Source organism: Gymnoscopelus braueri (assembly GCF_963280865.1).
Source record: "Gymnoscopelus braueri genome assembly, chromosome: 11".
Lineage (NCBI taxonomy): Eukaryota > Metazoa > Chordata > Actinopteri > Myctophiformes > Myctophidae > Gymnoscopelus > Gymnoscopelus braueri.
In genome coordinates this window covers 38,084,608-38,097,107 of record NC_137613.1, presented here as the reverse complement: position 1 = coordinate 38,097,107, position 12,500 = coordinate 38,084,608, and the positions used below count along the sequence as shown (strand labels likewise).

Below are 12,500 nucleotides of genomic sequence, written 5' to 3'. Positions count from 1 at the left end.
GACTAGTCCCTATGCTCTCTCTCTCTCTCTCTCTCTCTCTCTCTCTCTCTCTCTCTCTCTCTCTCTCTCTCTCCAAACTGTTTAAACTATTCCTAGAGTAACTATTCCCTGAGTGGATCACAATCACTGGGAATTGATACATTTGGTTAGCAGATCATCTTTTACACTTAAAAGCTTCTGTTGCTACCTTTTTATGTATTTCTCTTTTCAAAATAGGTTTTGTGTGTGTGTGTGTGTGTGTGTGTGTGTGTGTGTGTGTGTGTGTGTGTGTGTGTGTGTGTGTGTGTGTGTGTGTGTGTGTGTGTGTGTGTGTGTGTGTGTGTGTGTGTGTGTGTGTGTGTGTGTGTGTGTGTGTGTGTGTGTGTGTGTGTGTGTGTGTGTGTGTTTATAGTAAGTGTGCATGCTCCCTGTACCTGGAGGCCAACATAGGCAGAGAGATGAGTGACAGTAGGGTGGATGACTGTGTGTGTGTGTGTGTGTGTGTGTGTGTGTGTGTGTGTGTGTGTGTGTGTGTGTGTGTGTGTGTGTGTGTGTGTGTGTGTGTGTGTGTGTGTGTGTGTGTGTGTGTGTGTGTGTGTGTGTGTGTGTGTGTTTGTCTGTGTCCTTGGGAGGGCACATGTGTCCACATGTGTCCCTTATACAGTGTGATTGATAGCAGGTCAGCTATTCTCTATAGGTCATACATACTTGGTGTCCTTGGTTAGAACAGGTTACATACAGCCTTGCATGGAGGAATAATTCCTTAAAGGGGCAGTTCTGCTATAATCCATCTCAGCTGTATTTTGTTCTCCAAGAGATCGTCACAACAGTCTGTAGCTATAGCTGATTCGTTTTTAATTAGATTTGGTTGTAATGCTCAAATGAGTTGTCAGGAAGTTATTGTCTGGGTATTATGAACGATCTGACCCTGTGGTTGCACTTGTAATTTGCTAATTCATATTCCATTGCATGATGAAATGTTGCTTGACAAACATTACATATTTCTTTCAGAGCTGTTTTCCACTGGCATTTCATTTATAGCCTACTGTATATCCATAAGCTTCAAAATGATTTCCCATCCAAATTGTGCAAAGGCAATCATAAATGATTACACAATTAAATGGAAGATTCGCAACAACCCCAAATCTTGTTTGTAAAATGTCAGATATTTCTAGATGAGCTTTCATTGACGTAGTCTGGGCACTGAGGCTCTGACTGTGCTGTTGCTCTCGCAGTGTAAAGTGAATAACATAAGCCCTTACGCCTGTATGGCCTCGGTGACAGAGCCTATCTGGTTGACTTTGAGGAGCAGACAGTTGCAGGCGCGCTCCTCTGCAGCCTTCTCTATCCTCTTGGGATTGGTCACCGTCAGGTCGTCCCCGACAACCTGGATCCCCACCTGGGCCGTCAGGCGAGACCACGCCGCCCAGTCATCCTGGTCGAATGGGTCCTCGATGGACACCACTGGAATGGAAGGAAAGGGGAAAGAAAGAAAGGAAGTTTTAGTGACAGTTAGCTGATTTTTTGGTTGGAGCCGACTTTACATGAAATGTAATAACCTGGGTAGTTGTTGACAAAGCCCTGATAGATGTCAGCCAGCTCCTCTCCTGTGATGTGACGCTCAGGATCCGGCGGGGACTTGAAGTCCAGGTCATATTTTCCATCGCGGTAGAACTCTGAGGCGGCAACGTCCATCCCCACCACCACCTTCTCTGTGAAACCTGCCTTCTCTATGGCTGTCTGCAACAGGTCCAGAGCTGTAGGAGGACGGTAGAGATGCAGAGAGAGAGAGACAGAAAGACAGAGAGAGAGAGAGAGAGAGATGAGACACCAGGGGGAAGTGAGCGATGTTGGGAGAGAGGGTAACCAGAGATGAGAGGGAGCGAGACGGGTAATATGGTTAGCATTGAGGGATGGGGAGATGGATGAGAGTGAGAGGGAAGGAGAATGGGGAAAAATAGATAGCGATAAAGGAGGGTGGGAGGGAGTGATTGATAGGGGAGGAGACGAAGATGAAAAGGTATTCGGAAAGAGTTGAACCTCCTCCATCTACCCTTACCTTCACTGTTCTCCAGTATGTTGGGGGCAAAGCCTCCCTCGTCTCCCACGTTAGTGGCATCCTGGCCATACTTCTCCTGTATCACCTCCTTCAATGTGTGGTACAGCTCTGAGCCTATCCTCAATGCCTCCCTGCAGGGGGAGGAAAATATTCTGTCATTATTAACTTATTAATCATCAACCTTTAATTAATAAAAAAACGTATTTTAACCAATCTGTAATTCTGTATCGTAGTATGTTGCTACAATATAACCAGTATATCTGCAGTGGTCGGAGGTTGTCTGCCTCCCCTTACATTGAGCAATTTCAACTCTGGTGTTAGATAGGACTTATGTCAATAAGTTATTTGAAACAGACGGTGCACTGGATGCATGTTTGTTTTTCGCACCAGCACACTTCGCAACCCACGCTCCCCATTGTTTTCACTGCTATGCTGTCAAGGCTGGCGCACCGACAACGAGGCCTTTCGTGAGGCGTGTCTGAGCGACTGCTAGGCGAGTGCCCATGTGAATACCGAGCAGTCAGTGGCCTTGTGCATTGACGAGCACGGCGTCCAAGTCGGTGGGCGGAATTGTTTATAGCTTTGAGAAACAATCATGGCAAACACTATCGAGCACTGGATTGGACACTATAGATGAGGCTGCCTTATGTATTGTAGTTCTGACATTGTTGCAATTACCTCTCTCCATTGGGAGAGGGAGACAACGGATATCAAACTGACAGATTGTAGCTTTAATACTGTGAAATGTGGCCCGGACGGCTATAGGGTCCGGGCAACCAGCCTGACAGTGTGTTGCGGGTTCAAATCCCGATCCCGACGACTGCGTGTCACTCCCCATCTCTTTCTCCCCATTTCCTGTCAGACTACAGTACTATCTAATACAGGCGGAAAAAGCCAAAGAAATATCTTTAAAGAATAAAAATGTATACAGTGTAATTGTCATGAGCTGTCTGTTTATACTCTTATTTTGTAGTACTGTCCTAGTGTTTCCTGTCTGCCCTAGTTGTTGCTACCTGTCTTGTCTCACCAGTATGTCGTTGCAATTGTTTTACACCTGTGTCCTGTTGTGCCCCAGCCAATCCCAGTGTTGATTGTAATTGTGTGTCACCTGTGTCTGGTTATCCCTGTGTCTATTTAAACCTCCATGTGTTCAATATGCATTTGCCAGTTTATAGTTGATGTCATGGTATGTTCCTGCCATTGTATGTCCTGCTATAATGCAAGTTTGTATTGTGAGTTTCTGTTAATAAATCATCATTCGACTTGACCTGCCTGCCTGTGTGGTTCTGGTTCTACACTTGGGTCCAACATACTTGTCTCATATCGTGACAGTAATGTTACAGAACTCTTACTTGAAGGACTCCGCCCCAACAGGAAGTACCATGAACTCCTGCATGGCGAGCTTGTTGCCTGCATGGGAACCTCCGTTTATCACGTTAAACGCCTGGACAGGTGAGGAAGGATACAGGAGAGGAGAGGAGGACAGAAGAGGGGAGTGGGGGGTAGAGAGGAGGGAAAAGGAAAGAGGTTAGGGAAGGAAAGAAGAGTAGAGCAGTAGTAGACAAGAGAAAGTGTGAGAGGAGAGTAAAGCCTGAGTTACTTAGTTACTCGTCGGCTATTTTTGGTGTGCAACACCGGAATGCAATTAAAGGACGACGCCACCCATTTTGAACCTATCTTCATATACCAGTAGTTGGTCCTCACTGCTCATGATAATATTGTACCATTTTTGTCTACTCTCTGTGTCTCAGAGGAGAGACAGTTCAGAAACCTGCCTACCAGTGACATCATTGATTGGATATCCAAGCTAATAGACTACTATTATAATAGAAACTGCAGGATTTCTATTCCTGGAAAGTTGGCATGCTATAATGGAAACCCATTGTTCTCACGTAAAAAAAATATATAATATTGAAATCTTGTTATAATATTGAAAAACCTGCCCAATGATGATGTCACTGATAGGCGGGTTTCTGAAGTGTCCACAGCTCTGCTATGAGAGACAGAGTAGATTTTTTAAAATAATTTTGTCATGAGCATTAGTGAGGACCAATTATATGACGATAGGTTGAAAATGGGTGAAGTCGTCCTTTAAATATAAATCAGACATAAAGATGGTGGGGAGATGAGGGTAGAGTTTCATTTTTAACTTCCCACTTGCAGACTACTCTAAAAGTAACATTTATCATTTGTGTGGTGGGTGGACCACCCACAAAAAAAACACAGAATCAGTACATCAGCATGTGTGTGTTTTAGAATGAAACCTCTCGTATTTTTCAGTAGGTTAAAATGAGTGGGCTGAATCAGAGGAAAAAAGTTAAACTCTTGTCTACGTTTGTTCTCTCAAGTAAGGGTAAAGTGAGTAGTCGTGTGGAACTAAAACCTACTGGAACTGGCAGCACTAGCTCGGTGTTTCCAGCCAGGTCGGCTATGTGGCGGTACAGGGGGACGTCTTTCTCTTTCGCACCGGCTTTGCAGATGGCCAGAGATACCCCCAGGATGGCATTGGCACCAAACTGAGCTATAACAGAAGAAAGAGACACGGGGGATTAGGAGAGTGACGGAAACAGTAATTATCAACCCTATGACATTGAGGCAAACATATAGAGAGATACGTTTATTGCTACTGCTATGGAAAATATTAATATCCAGTCAGGGTGAAGTGCAACGTTGCCAGATTCTGTGAGAGAAACAAGCAACCAGGTCTGGGAAAACCAGCCCAAAAGAAGCGACTATGGGCCACATGAGCACTTTAACATATATCAGCTATTCGAAAATAGCAGATCTACAAGCTCACAACGCGTCGCATCTTGTGAGCTTGTAGATCGGCTATTTTCAAATCAAATATTGCACGAAAATTATAATAAGCAGATCTGGCAACCCTGGTGAAGTGTTGACAATTTATTGAAGAATATCCAAGCAGAGAAACAGCATTGACAGCAGCCCCAGATCTCCTGGCCTGGAGGACGCCAGCCCCTCTGAGGTGTCATATGGTAATGGGACACCTCTTCTACCCACAGTCGTTATCCTAAATGATCATAAGGATATTTGCTAAACTAAGTGACGGTACAAAAATGCTGACTGGTTAAGTTAAGAGCGTCCATACTTAGACAAGACATATAGGCTTGTTACACTTATGGACATCAATGGTATATTGCTGGATCAGCCAAAAGAGTTCATGTTTTCATTTTGACTTACATTTATTCTCCGTTCCATCCATTTCTATCATCTTGTTATCCAACTGTTCCTGCTCCACCACACTAATGCCCTGTAGAGACACACACACACACACACACACACACACACACACACACACACACACACACACACACACACACACACACACGATTAAAGACATATACTGTAGTGTAAACATACAGTATAAATACAGTGCAGCCACACCCAAAAATGCTTACATTTGAACAAATTCAGGTGAATGTGATACACAGCATGAATGTAATGGCATGCGCTTAGAAATGAGATGACATGTTCACTGTCTTTAAGAACATCAAGTAAATCATTAACAAATAAATGGGAAATACAAGTTTGACCCTGTGACCATCTGCTCCTGAACAAATTGACCACACTGCAAAATCCTTAGAGTGCACAAATGGACCGTTATGGGTCCTTTTTTATACTTCCAGAGATAAATCATCGGAGTTTTTTTCTGCAGTGCTGCACATGTCCAGATCACGTGCATAGACGTGCAAGGCCACAACTCCAGACAGGCTTGTGTGTGTGTGTGTGTGTGTGTGTGTACACACACATACACACATGTTGTATACTCACACGTTCATACAACCATGTACAGTAAAACAGCATCTTTGCAAATAAACACACACCCACACCATTTTGTAAATTTCCATCAATCTTTTCTTAACTGGATGGACCTTATCTCATTTTCACAGCTTCCTGCCAGCCCATCTGGGATGCGATGCTTATCTGCAAATCAATAGGCACTCAGCCCAAGCTAATCTGTACTGTAGCAATGCTATGGATGCTGTCACCAACAGTAAGAGGTCCATTTGTTCTGATCTACAGGGGAGAGCAACGTGTGGATGCCATGGAATGCTATTACACACCACACCAGGTGTTTTGATTAATGAGCCCCCGCCATCTCTGGCTAAAGGTATGTTAATAAGTGACATTAGCTGGGGAAGTGTACATGCCCTCTATTACAAGTTAATTAGTGCATGCATTAAGTAAACAGTGACAATTGTGTGTGTGCGCGTGCGTGCGTGCGTGCGTCGGTTATCTGTGGTTACTACAGTGGCTGACAATGAACAGAGTTGTGGTGACTCACTGAGGCTATAAGAGCTGGACCCAAAGTCTCATTGATATGTCCTACTGCCTTCAGTACACCTGGAGAGGAGAGGAGAAGAGGAAGACGGTGGAAGAGAAGAAGGGAGAGGCGAGAGGAGAAGAGGAAGATGGTGGAAGAGAAGAAGGGAGAGGAGAGCGGAGGAGGTGAGTGGGAGAGCACAGAGACAGAAACGGGACACAAAAAAAGAAAATAAGTGGAAGAGAAACGGGAGGAGAAACAAAACAAGCTGCTGTAATTATTTTCTTTTTCTGTGTGAACTACTTATAAATATTATACGAGGAAACTGGGACACTGAAATGCCTCCCACCTCATGCATGCATGCACACACACATACATGCACGACACACACAGACATGCACGTACACACACACACACACTAAATAAAGATAGGTAGCTCTGTTCTCGTGAGCAGGTTTGAGTTATGTATGGGCCCTGCAATAACACACAGGACAGCTCTCCCTCCCCACACACACGCACGAGCGCGCACACACACACACACACACACACACACACACACACACACACACACACACACACACACACACACACACACACACACACACACACACACACACCTTTGCCCTTGTAGCGGCTCTTGTCTCCATCTCGTAGCTCCAGTGCCTCATAGATTCCTGTTGATGCTCCACTGGGCACTGCAGCCCTGAACAGACCTGAGGGAGGGAGAGAGGGGGGGGGGTGATGCAGTAAGAAGGGGGCGCAGAAGGAGAGACAGCCAGAGAGAGAGAGAGAGAGGAAATAAGGCATTGGGATGTGGTTAGAGGTTTAGAAGGATGGACAGACCAGGATCGAGGGAGATATTGAGATGGAAGGAGGGCAGAAGAAGAGCAACAGAGATGCTAATGGGGACTAACTAGCCTTTTCCCTGTTCAGAGCACTGCTTGGTTTAGAGGTCAAACGAAGGTCATCACCATACAGAAACGGTTTTCCACATACTACTGACTTCTATTGACCTATAGGACCAACCAGCTGAACAAAGGCTGACGACCATGAATAGCATGTTTATGTTTACATGGTGATGTCTATGTATATGATTACGTGATTCTGAGCATTCTTTCCAATAGGAGTGTGAACCAGCTCTCAAACTTTCCTGGAACATGAACTTGAATTGAGACCCTACTTGGATTGAAAAATTCACAGATTTTGTTTGCTTGTTTGTCTGTCTTTCTTTCTTTCTTTCTTTCTTTCTTTCTTTCTTTCTTTCCTTCTTTCTTTCCTTCTTGTGTTCATAGTGAGATGGGGATACTTGTTGACAGGCATGTTGGCAGTCACCTTTCTCAGTGCGCAGATCCACCTCCACCGTGGGGTTTCCCCGAGAGTCCAGGATCTCTCTGGCAACCACGCTCACAATCGACATCCTGAGGGAGAGAGAGAGAGAGAAAGGAAGACACAGAAAGAGGTAAAGAGCAAACAAGAGACGGTTTTTAATCGGTTGTTTTTAATTGTTTTGACAGTCATGCCAATAAAGCACATTTGAACTTAATTGGAGGAGACAGAGAGAGAGAGAAGGAAGAGATATGGAAGGAGGGGATTCAGAATGTAGAGAGAGGGAGAGAAACGTGGCAAATCAGAGAGATAAACGAGATGTAGACAGATATATAGAAAAAGGGAGCGATAGAAAAACAGAGAGGCAGAGAGGGGTGAGAAGCGAGATACATGGAGAAAGAGTGAAAAAGGAGAGAGAGAGAGCTAATAGGAGAAAGGGTCTATTTTTACTAGAGCACACACAGGACATCCTGGCAGAACGCAGTCAGAAGGGAGAAGTGAATGAGGGCATGCAGAAATGCAGATGCAGTTAAAAACCATGGATGCTGAGTCGCTGTCACACAACAAATGGTTACACTGCGTTTTCATCACATTTGCTGAAGCATGCTGCAGCACTGTTTACTATCCTGTCTATCCTGTCTGTCCGTCTGTCTGTCTGTCTGTCTGTCTGTCTGTCTGTCTGTCTGTCTGTCTGTCTGTCTGTCTGTCTGTCTGTCTGTGTATGTACAGTATCTACTATATCTGTGTAACAGTACAGCAGGACTTGGTCCTATCTCCTGCACATCAAATGTCAGTAGTCCATGCATAGCAGTCCATGCATCTCTGTCATTGGCTGAGGTTAGCCATCATCTCTGCTGTCGCTGGTAAAGGTTATACTCTCTCACACCCCTAGATGGTCACTGTGCATTCGCCTGGCACTGCTCATGAATATTACCCATTATGCTGCGAGGGATAGATCATAAAGCTTCATAAAGCTGTCCCAACCATGTCTCTAATGATTATACATGGTTTTCAGCTGTGTGCGTGTGTGCTTGTGTGTGCGTGCGTGTGTGCGTGTGTGTGTGTGCGTGTGTGTGTGTGTGTGTGTGTGTGTGTGTGTGTGTGTGTGTGTGTGTGTGTGCACAAACACACTATCTGCAGTGCTAGTCTTATTGTCTCATCAATCAAAATATTAGCTGGTCAGTTGCAACCAACCATGCCTTGTATTTCTCAAATATGACGTCACAGATGACCTATTTGTGCTGTGCTGTGCTGTGCTGTGCTGTGCTGTGCTGTGCTGTGCTGTGCTGTGCTGTGCTGTGCTGTGCTGTGCTGTGCTGTGCTGTGCTGTATGCGAGAGGCGTTACTGAATTTGGTTCAATGTCGCTGAGACTCCATTGAGTTATGAGCACTGCAGGAAATTTGAGTTCTTTGGCTTTATGGTGCCAAGACTCATTTTGTTCTGCATATGCGTATAATCACCAAGTAATTCCATATTACATACCTACTGTCACCAAACTGTTCTGGAGATATTTTGGGGGTAAGACTGTGCATGGTGCAAATGTGCTTTTAATATACCTATACCTAACTAATATGTCCTTGTCATGGGAATCCATATATTGTTTGTTTACGATAAGCCATGGAAATACAACCGGCCGGAGCTTTCATGGTATGGTATTCATGCTATTTACTAGGGCTGGGTATTTAGGAAAAAATATAATTTCACAATATATTTGACCAACTACCTTGATATCATCATTACAATAATATTATAGTATGATTTGATTTTTCTTTTCAATAAAGAAACAAAACTTGTAGATAATTTGTTGACAAAAAAAAAAAAACACTTATGCCATATTATGATATCCCAGACAATATGTAGTTTCATCAGCATATCAATATAATATCGATATATTGCCCAGCCCTGCTCTTTACCTTCACCTTGATTAATCACTCTGTTTCATATAATACTGGTTTTAGAACCCGGACCACGCAGATCTACATCACTGTCATTACTCATTACCTTCTTTTCTCATCTCCTCTCATTGGCCTCTTTTCCTCATGTCATATATCTCATTGATATTCCACACGTGCTCTGCAATGATACGCCAGGCTTTCATGTCCTCGTTCCACATGAATACTTTATTGATCTATTGGGAGCTGTATATGGTTCACTATCAACCTACAGGAAACATCACCGTACAGAAACTGCATTACTACTACCGGTATTACTATATGCACCGTTTTCTTACGCGTGAAACCTAGCATCCCCGTTCTAGGGTGTACTTTTGTGAAAATAGCAGCTCTATAAGTTCAAAATGCATAGTAAATCTACATGAAGTGAGCTTTTAGATCGGCTATTTCTGGCGAAAATATTAAGTGCCAGGGCCTAGTATAGAGCCCTGAGGGACCCCGGGCAACTAAGTATTATGGTTGAATTGGTTAATTTAGCTAAAGTCATACATGCACGCACATGAACACGGTGCATAGGTGCGCAGGTTCTCTCTGTTTTCTTCTATTTTTGTATCTTTTGTGTACACACAAAATATTTGGGTGTATGGATTTCTCTTTTTCTGGTATTTTTGTGTGTTCCTAAAGACAAAGAGACATGCTGCTATAGGGGCGTGGCGTGTCTTTATACAGCAACAGACACTTTTGACTTTATACACCAGCAAAATCCTCTGTGTTGATGTATAGTATGTATTTGTAACTCACAGAGTGTGCAAATGTAACCAAATGGTTCACCATGTATATATATATTTATATATATACACACACACACACACACACACACACACACACACACACACACACACACACACACACACACACAGGATATTGACCCACTGATTTAGAAACCCTTATTTTGCGTCATACAGTGCGTCAGTACAGAGCAAAGCAGTACCAACTCTCATCCTTTATTCATGTGTTTTCTTGTCGTCTTTCTCTCTCTCTGATGTGACTTCCTCAGTGTCACACCTTTGACCTTGTGGAGGCCATGAAAAGAACAGCAGCTGACAGCCGACAACCACTCAGAAAAACTCGGAATGTTAAACTAACTCCCAGAATGTTGCTGTGCAGAGAACGACACATCACACACAAAGTAAAAGCGCCTCAGTGTTAAATCTGCAAAACCTTTTTAGTGAATAAAACGTTATGTTTTTTGAACAATCTGTATGGTAGAGTATGTTAATATAACTGTCGGCAAACACACCAATAGTGAGGAGGCGCTGACCACGGGAGATATACATTAAATGTTTAAAAGAGAGGAGGCCTTTTTATTTGGAAGGAAACCAACGTTTCGACAAAGTCCTCTTTAGGCTTATATACAATATTGTCTCTGTCGGGTGTCCAAGACTTTTCAGGATTCAAATTCAAAAAACGGCAAAAGTAGCAGATACAAGCTCAAAACGTGTCGCTTCGCGCCGTGTTTCGAGGCGGGTTTTGAGGCGTGTTTCGAGGCGCGTTTCGAGGCGCGTTTCGAGGTTGTGCATCTGCTACTTTTGATGCTTTTGTGCGACGCTGTAGTATGATCAAGAAGGGTGTTTCTGCCCGACGACAGCAGCAATATAATATAACGAACTTAACTACGGGTGGTTGGAGGTGGTCTCCCTGCTCTTCTATTGAGACATTTAGATCATGTGGTCAAGAAGGACCACTACTGGTTGTGAAGCAGTGGTTCTCAAACTTTTTCATGTCAAGGACCCCCCAAAATGGGTATGTATTTGGCTGCGGACCCCCCATTTCAAAAATATTTTGTGCCAAGGATTTTTCAAAAACAGCATATCTACAAGCTATAGCACCGAGTGCCACGCTATGAGCTTGTATATCTGCTATTTTTGAATAGCCCAAAGTATAAAATATGGTTAAAGTGATTAAAATGATTGCGACGCTGTACTAACTAATTTTGCTGGGGACCCCCCGGGTACCTCCCCCCAAGGACCCCTGGGGGTCCCCGGACCCCACTTTGAGAACCAATGGTGTGAAGGTCAAAGCACACTAAATCCTCTGCGCTTTATTATAGCTCAACAGTAGAAATTCTGGCCCAGTTTCGAATCCCGAGTAGGACATAAAAGTTATGGATTGCGGCTTAAATTTTTGTCATTTGTGACTCTGAGTTAACACATAGGATTTTACTGCGTGCTACAAAGAGCTCGCAAATGGACACAATGTTGAGGAGTTTCAACCTGGGTGCTTTTTTGTTATGGGACAGTCATTCTAACCACTAGGCCACTTTGTTAGTTCCTCGTTGCCTTTTAAAAGAAAAAAGCGAGAATTGAACTGGGTGTCAGGATAGAGAAATGACTTGCGTTTGTTCCTGGACTGGTTCAGAAAAAACTGCTTTAGAGTGCATGTTTTCACTCCTCTCTCTCTCTCTCTCTCTCTCTCTCTCTTGCATGCAAGCAGTCACTCACACACACACACAAACGCACACGCGCACGCACGCACGCACGCACGCGCTCACGCAGCGTGCACACACGCACACGCACACGCACACACATACATTCTCTTTGTGTGTGGAACCTACATTCCCCACTGTATTGCTCTTAACCCTGTACAAATAACAGGCCATAGGCTACAAATCAAATCAGGGAACAATAAAAGCTGTTAAGAGCATGAGGTGTGTGCACTGTATTGATGGACAAGGCTTTTATCACCTATAGTCTGATGCACGGTATGCTTCGTCATACGATGGTGTCGCATGGCAAAAATAGCCGATCTATAAGCTCACAATGCGCCTTGAATGAGCTTGTACATTAGGCTATTTTCGGCACACAACACCATCGTATGATGAGTATGAATTACTGTAAGCATAAGTCTTTTTATCTTATTCCTTTTTTCTCTACCTCCTTGCTCCATGAGGTCAGCACACAG

The 12,500-nt window shown here is 43.9% G+C and overlaps 1 protein-coding gene across 2 annotated transcripts in view; it reads right to left on the bottom strand.

Annotated features, from left to right (window-relative positions):
- Positions 1–7,737, bottom strand: part of LOC308094634 (gamma-enolase) — a gene marked incomplete at its 5' end in the record, with an annotated part of 10,514 nt that extends 2,777 nt beyond the window's left edge. Inside the window, 9 exons of one of the 2 annotated variants that reach the window (XM_080441403.1) lie at positions 1,242–1,443; positions 1,539–1,736; positions 2,039–2,169; positions 3,391–3,482; positions 4,426–4,559; positions 5,237–5,306; positions 6,342–6,400; positions 6,938–7,033; positions 7,653–7,737. In XM_080441403.1, the coding sequence (XP_080297529.1) occupies positions 1,242–1,443; positions 1,539–1,736; positions 2,039–2,169; positions 3,391–3,482; positions 4,426–4,559; positions 5,237–5,306; positions 6,342–6,400; positions 6,938–7,033; positions 7,653–7,737 (1,067 nt within the window). The remainder of the gene's footprint in view (positions 1–1,241; positions 1,444–1,538; positions 1,737–2,038; positions 2,170–3,390; positions 3,483–4,425; positions 4,560–5,236; positions 5,307–6,341; positions 6,401–6,937; positions 7,034–7,652) is intronic. The other variant, XM_080441404.1, reaches the window with a different exon arrangement.
- Between the last annotated feature and the right edge of the window lie 4,763 nt (positions 7,738–12,500).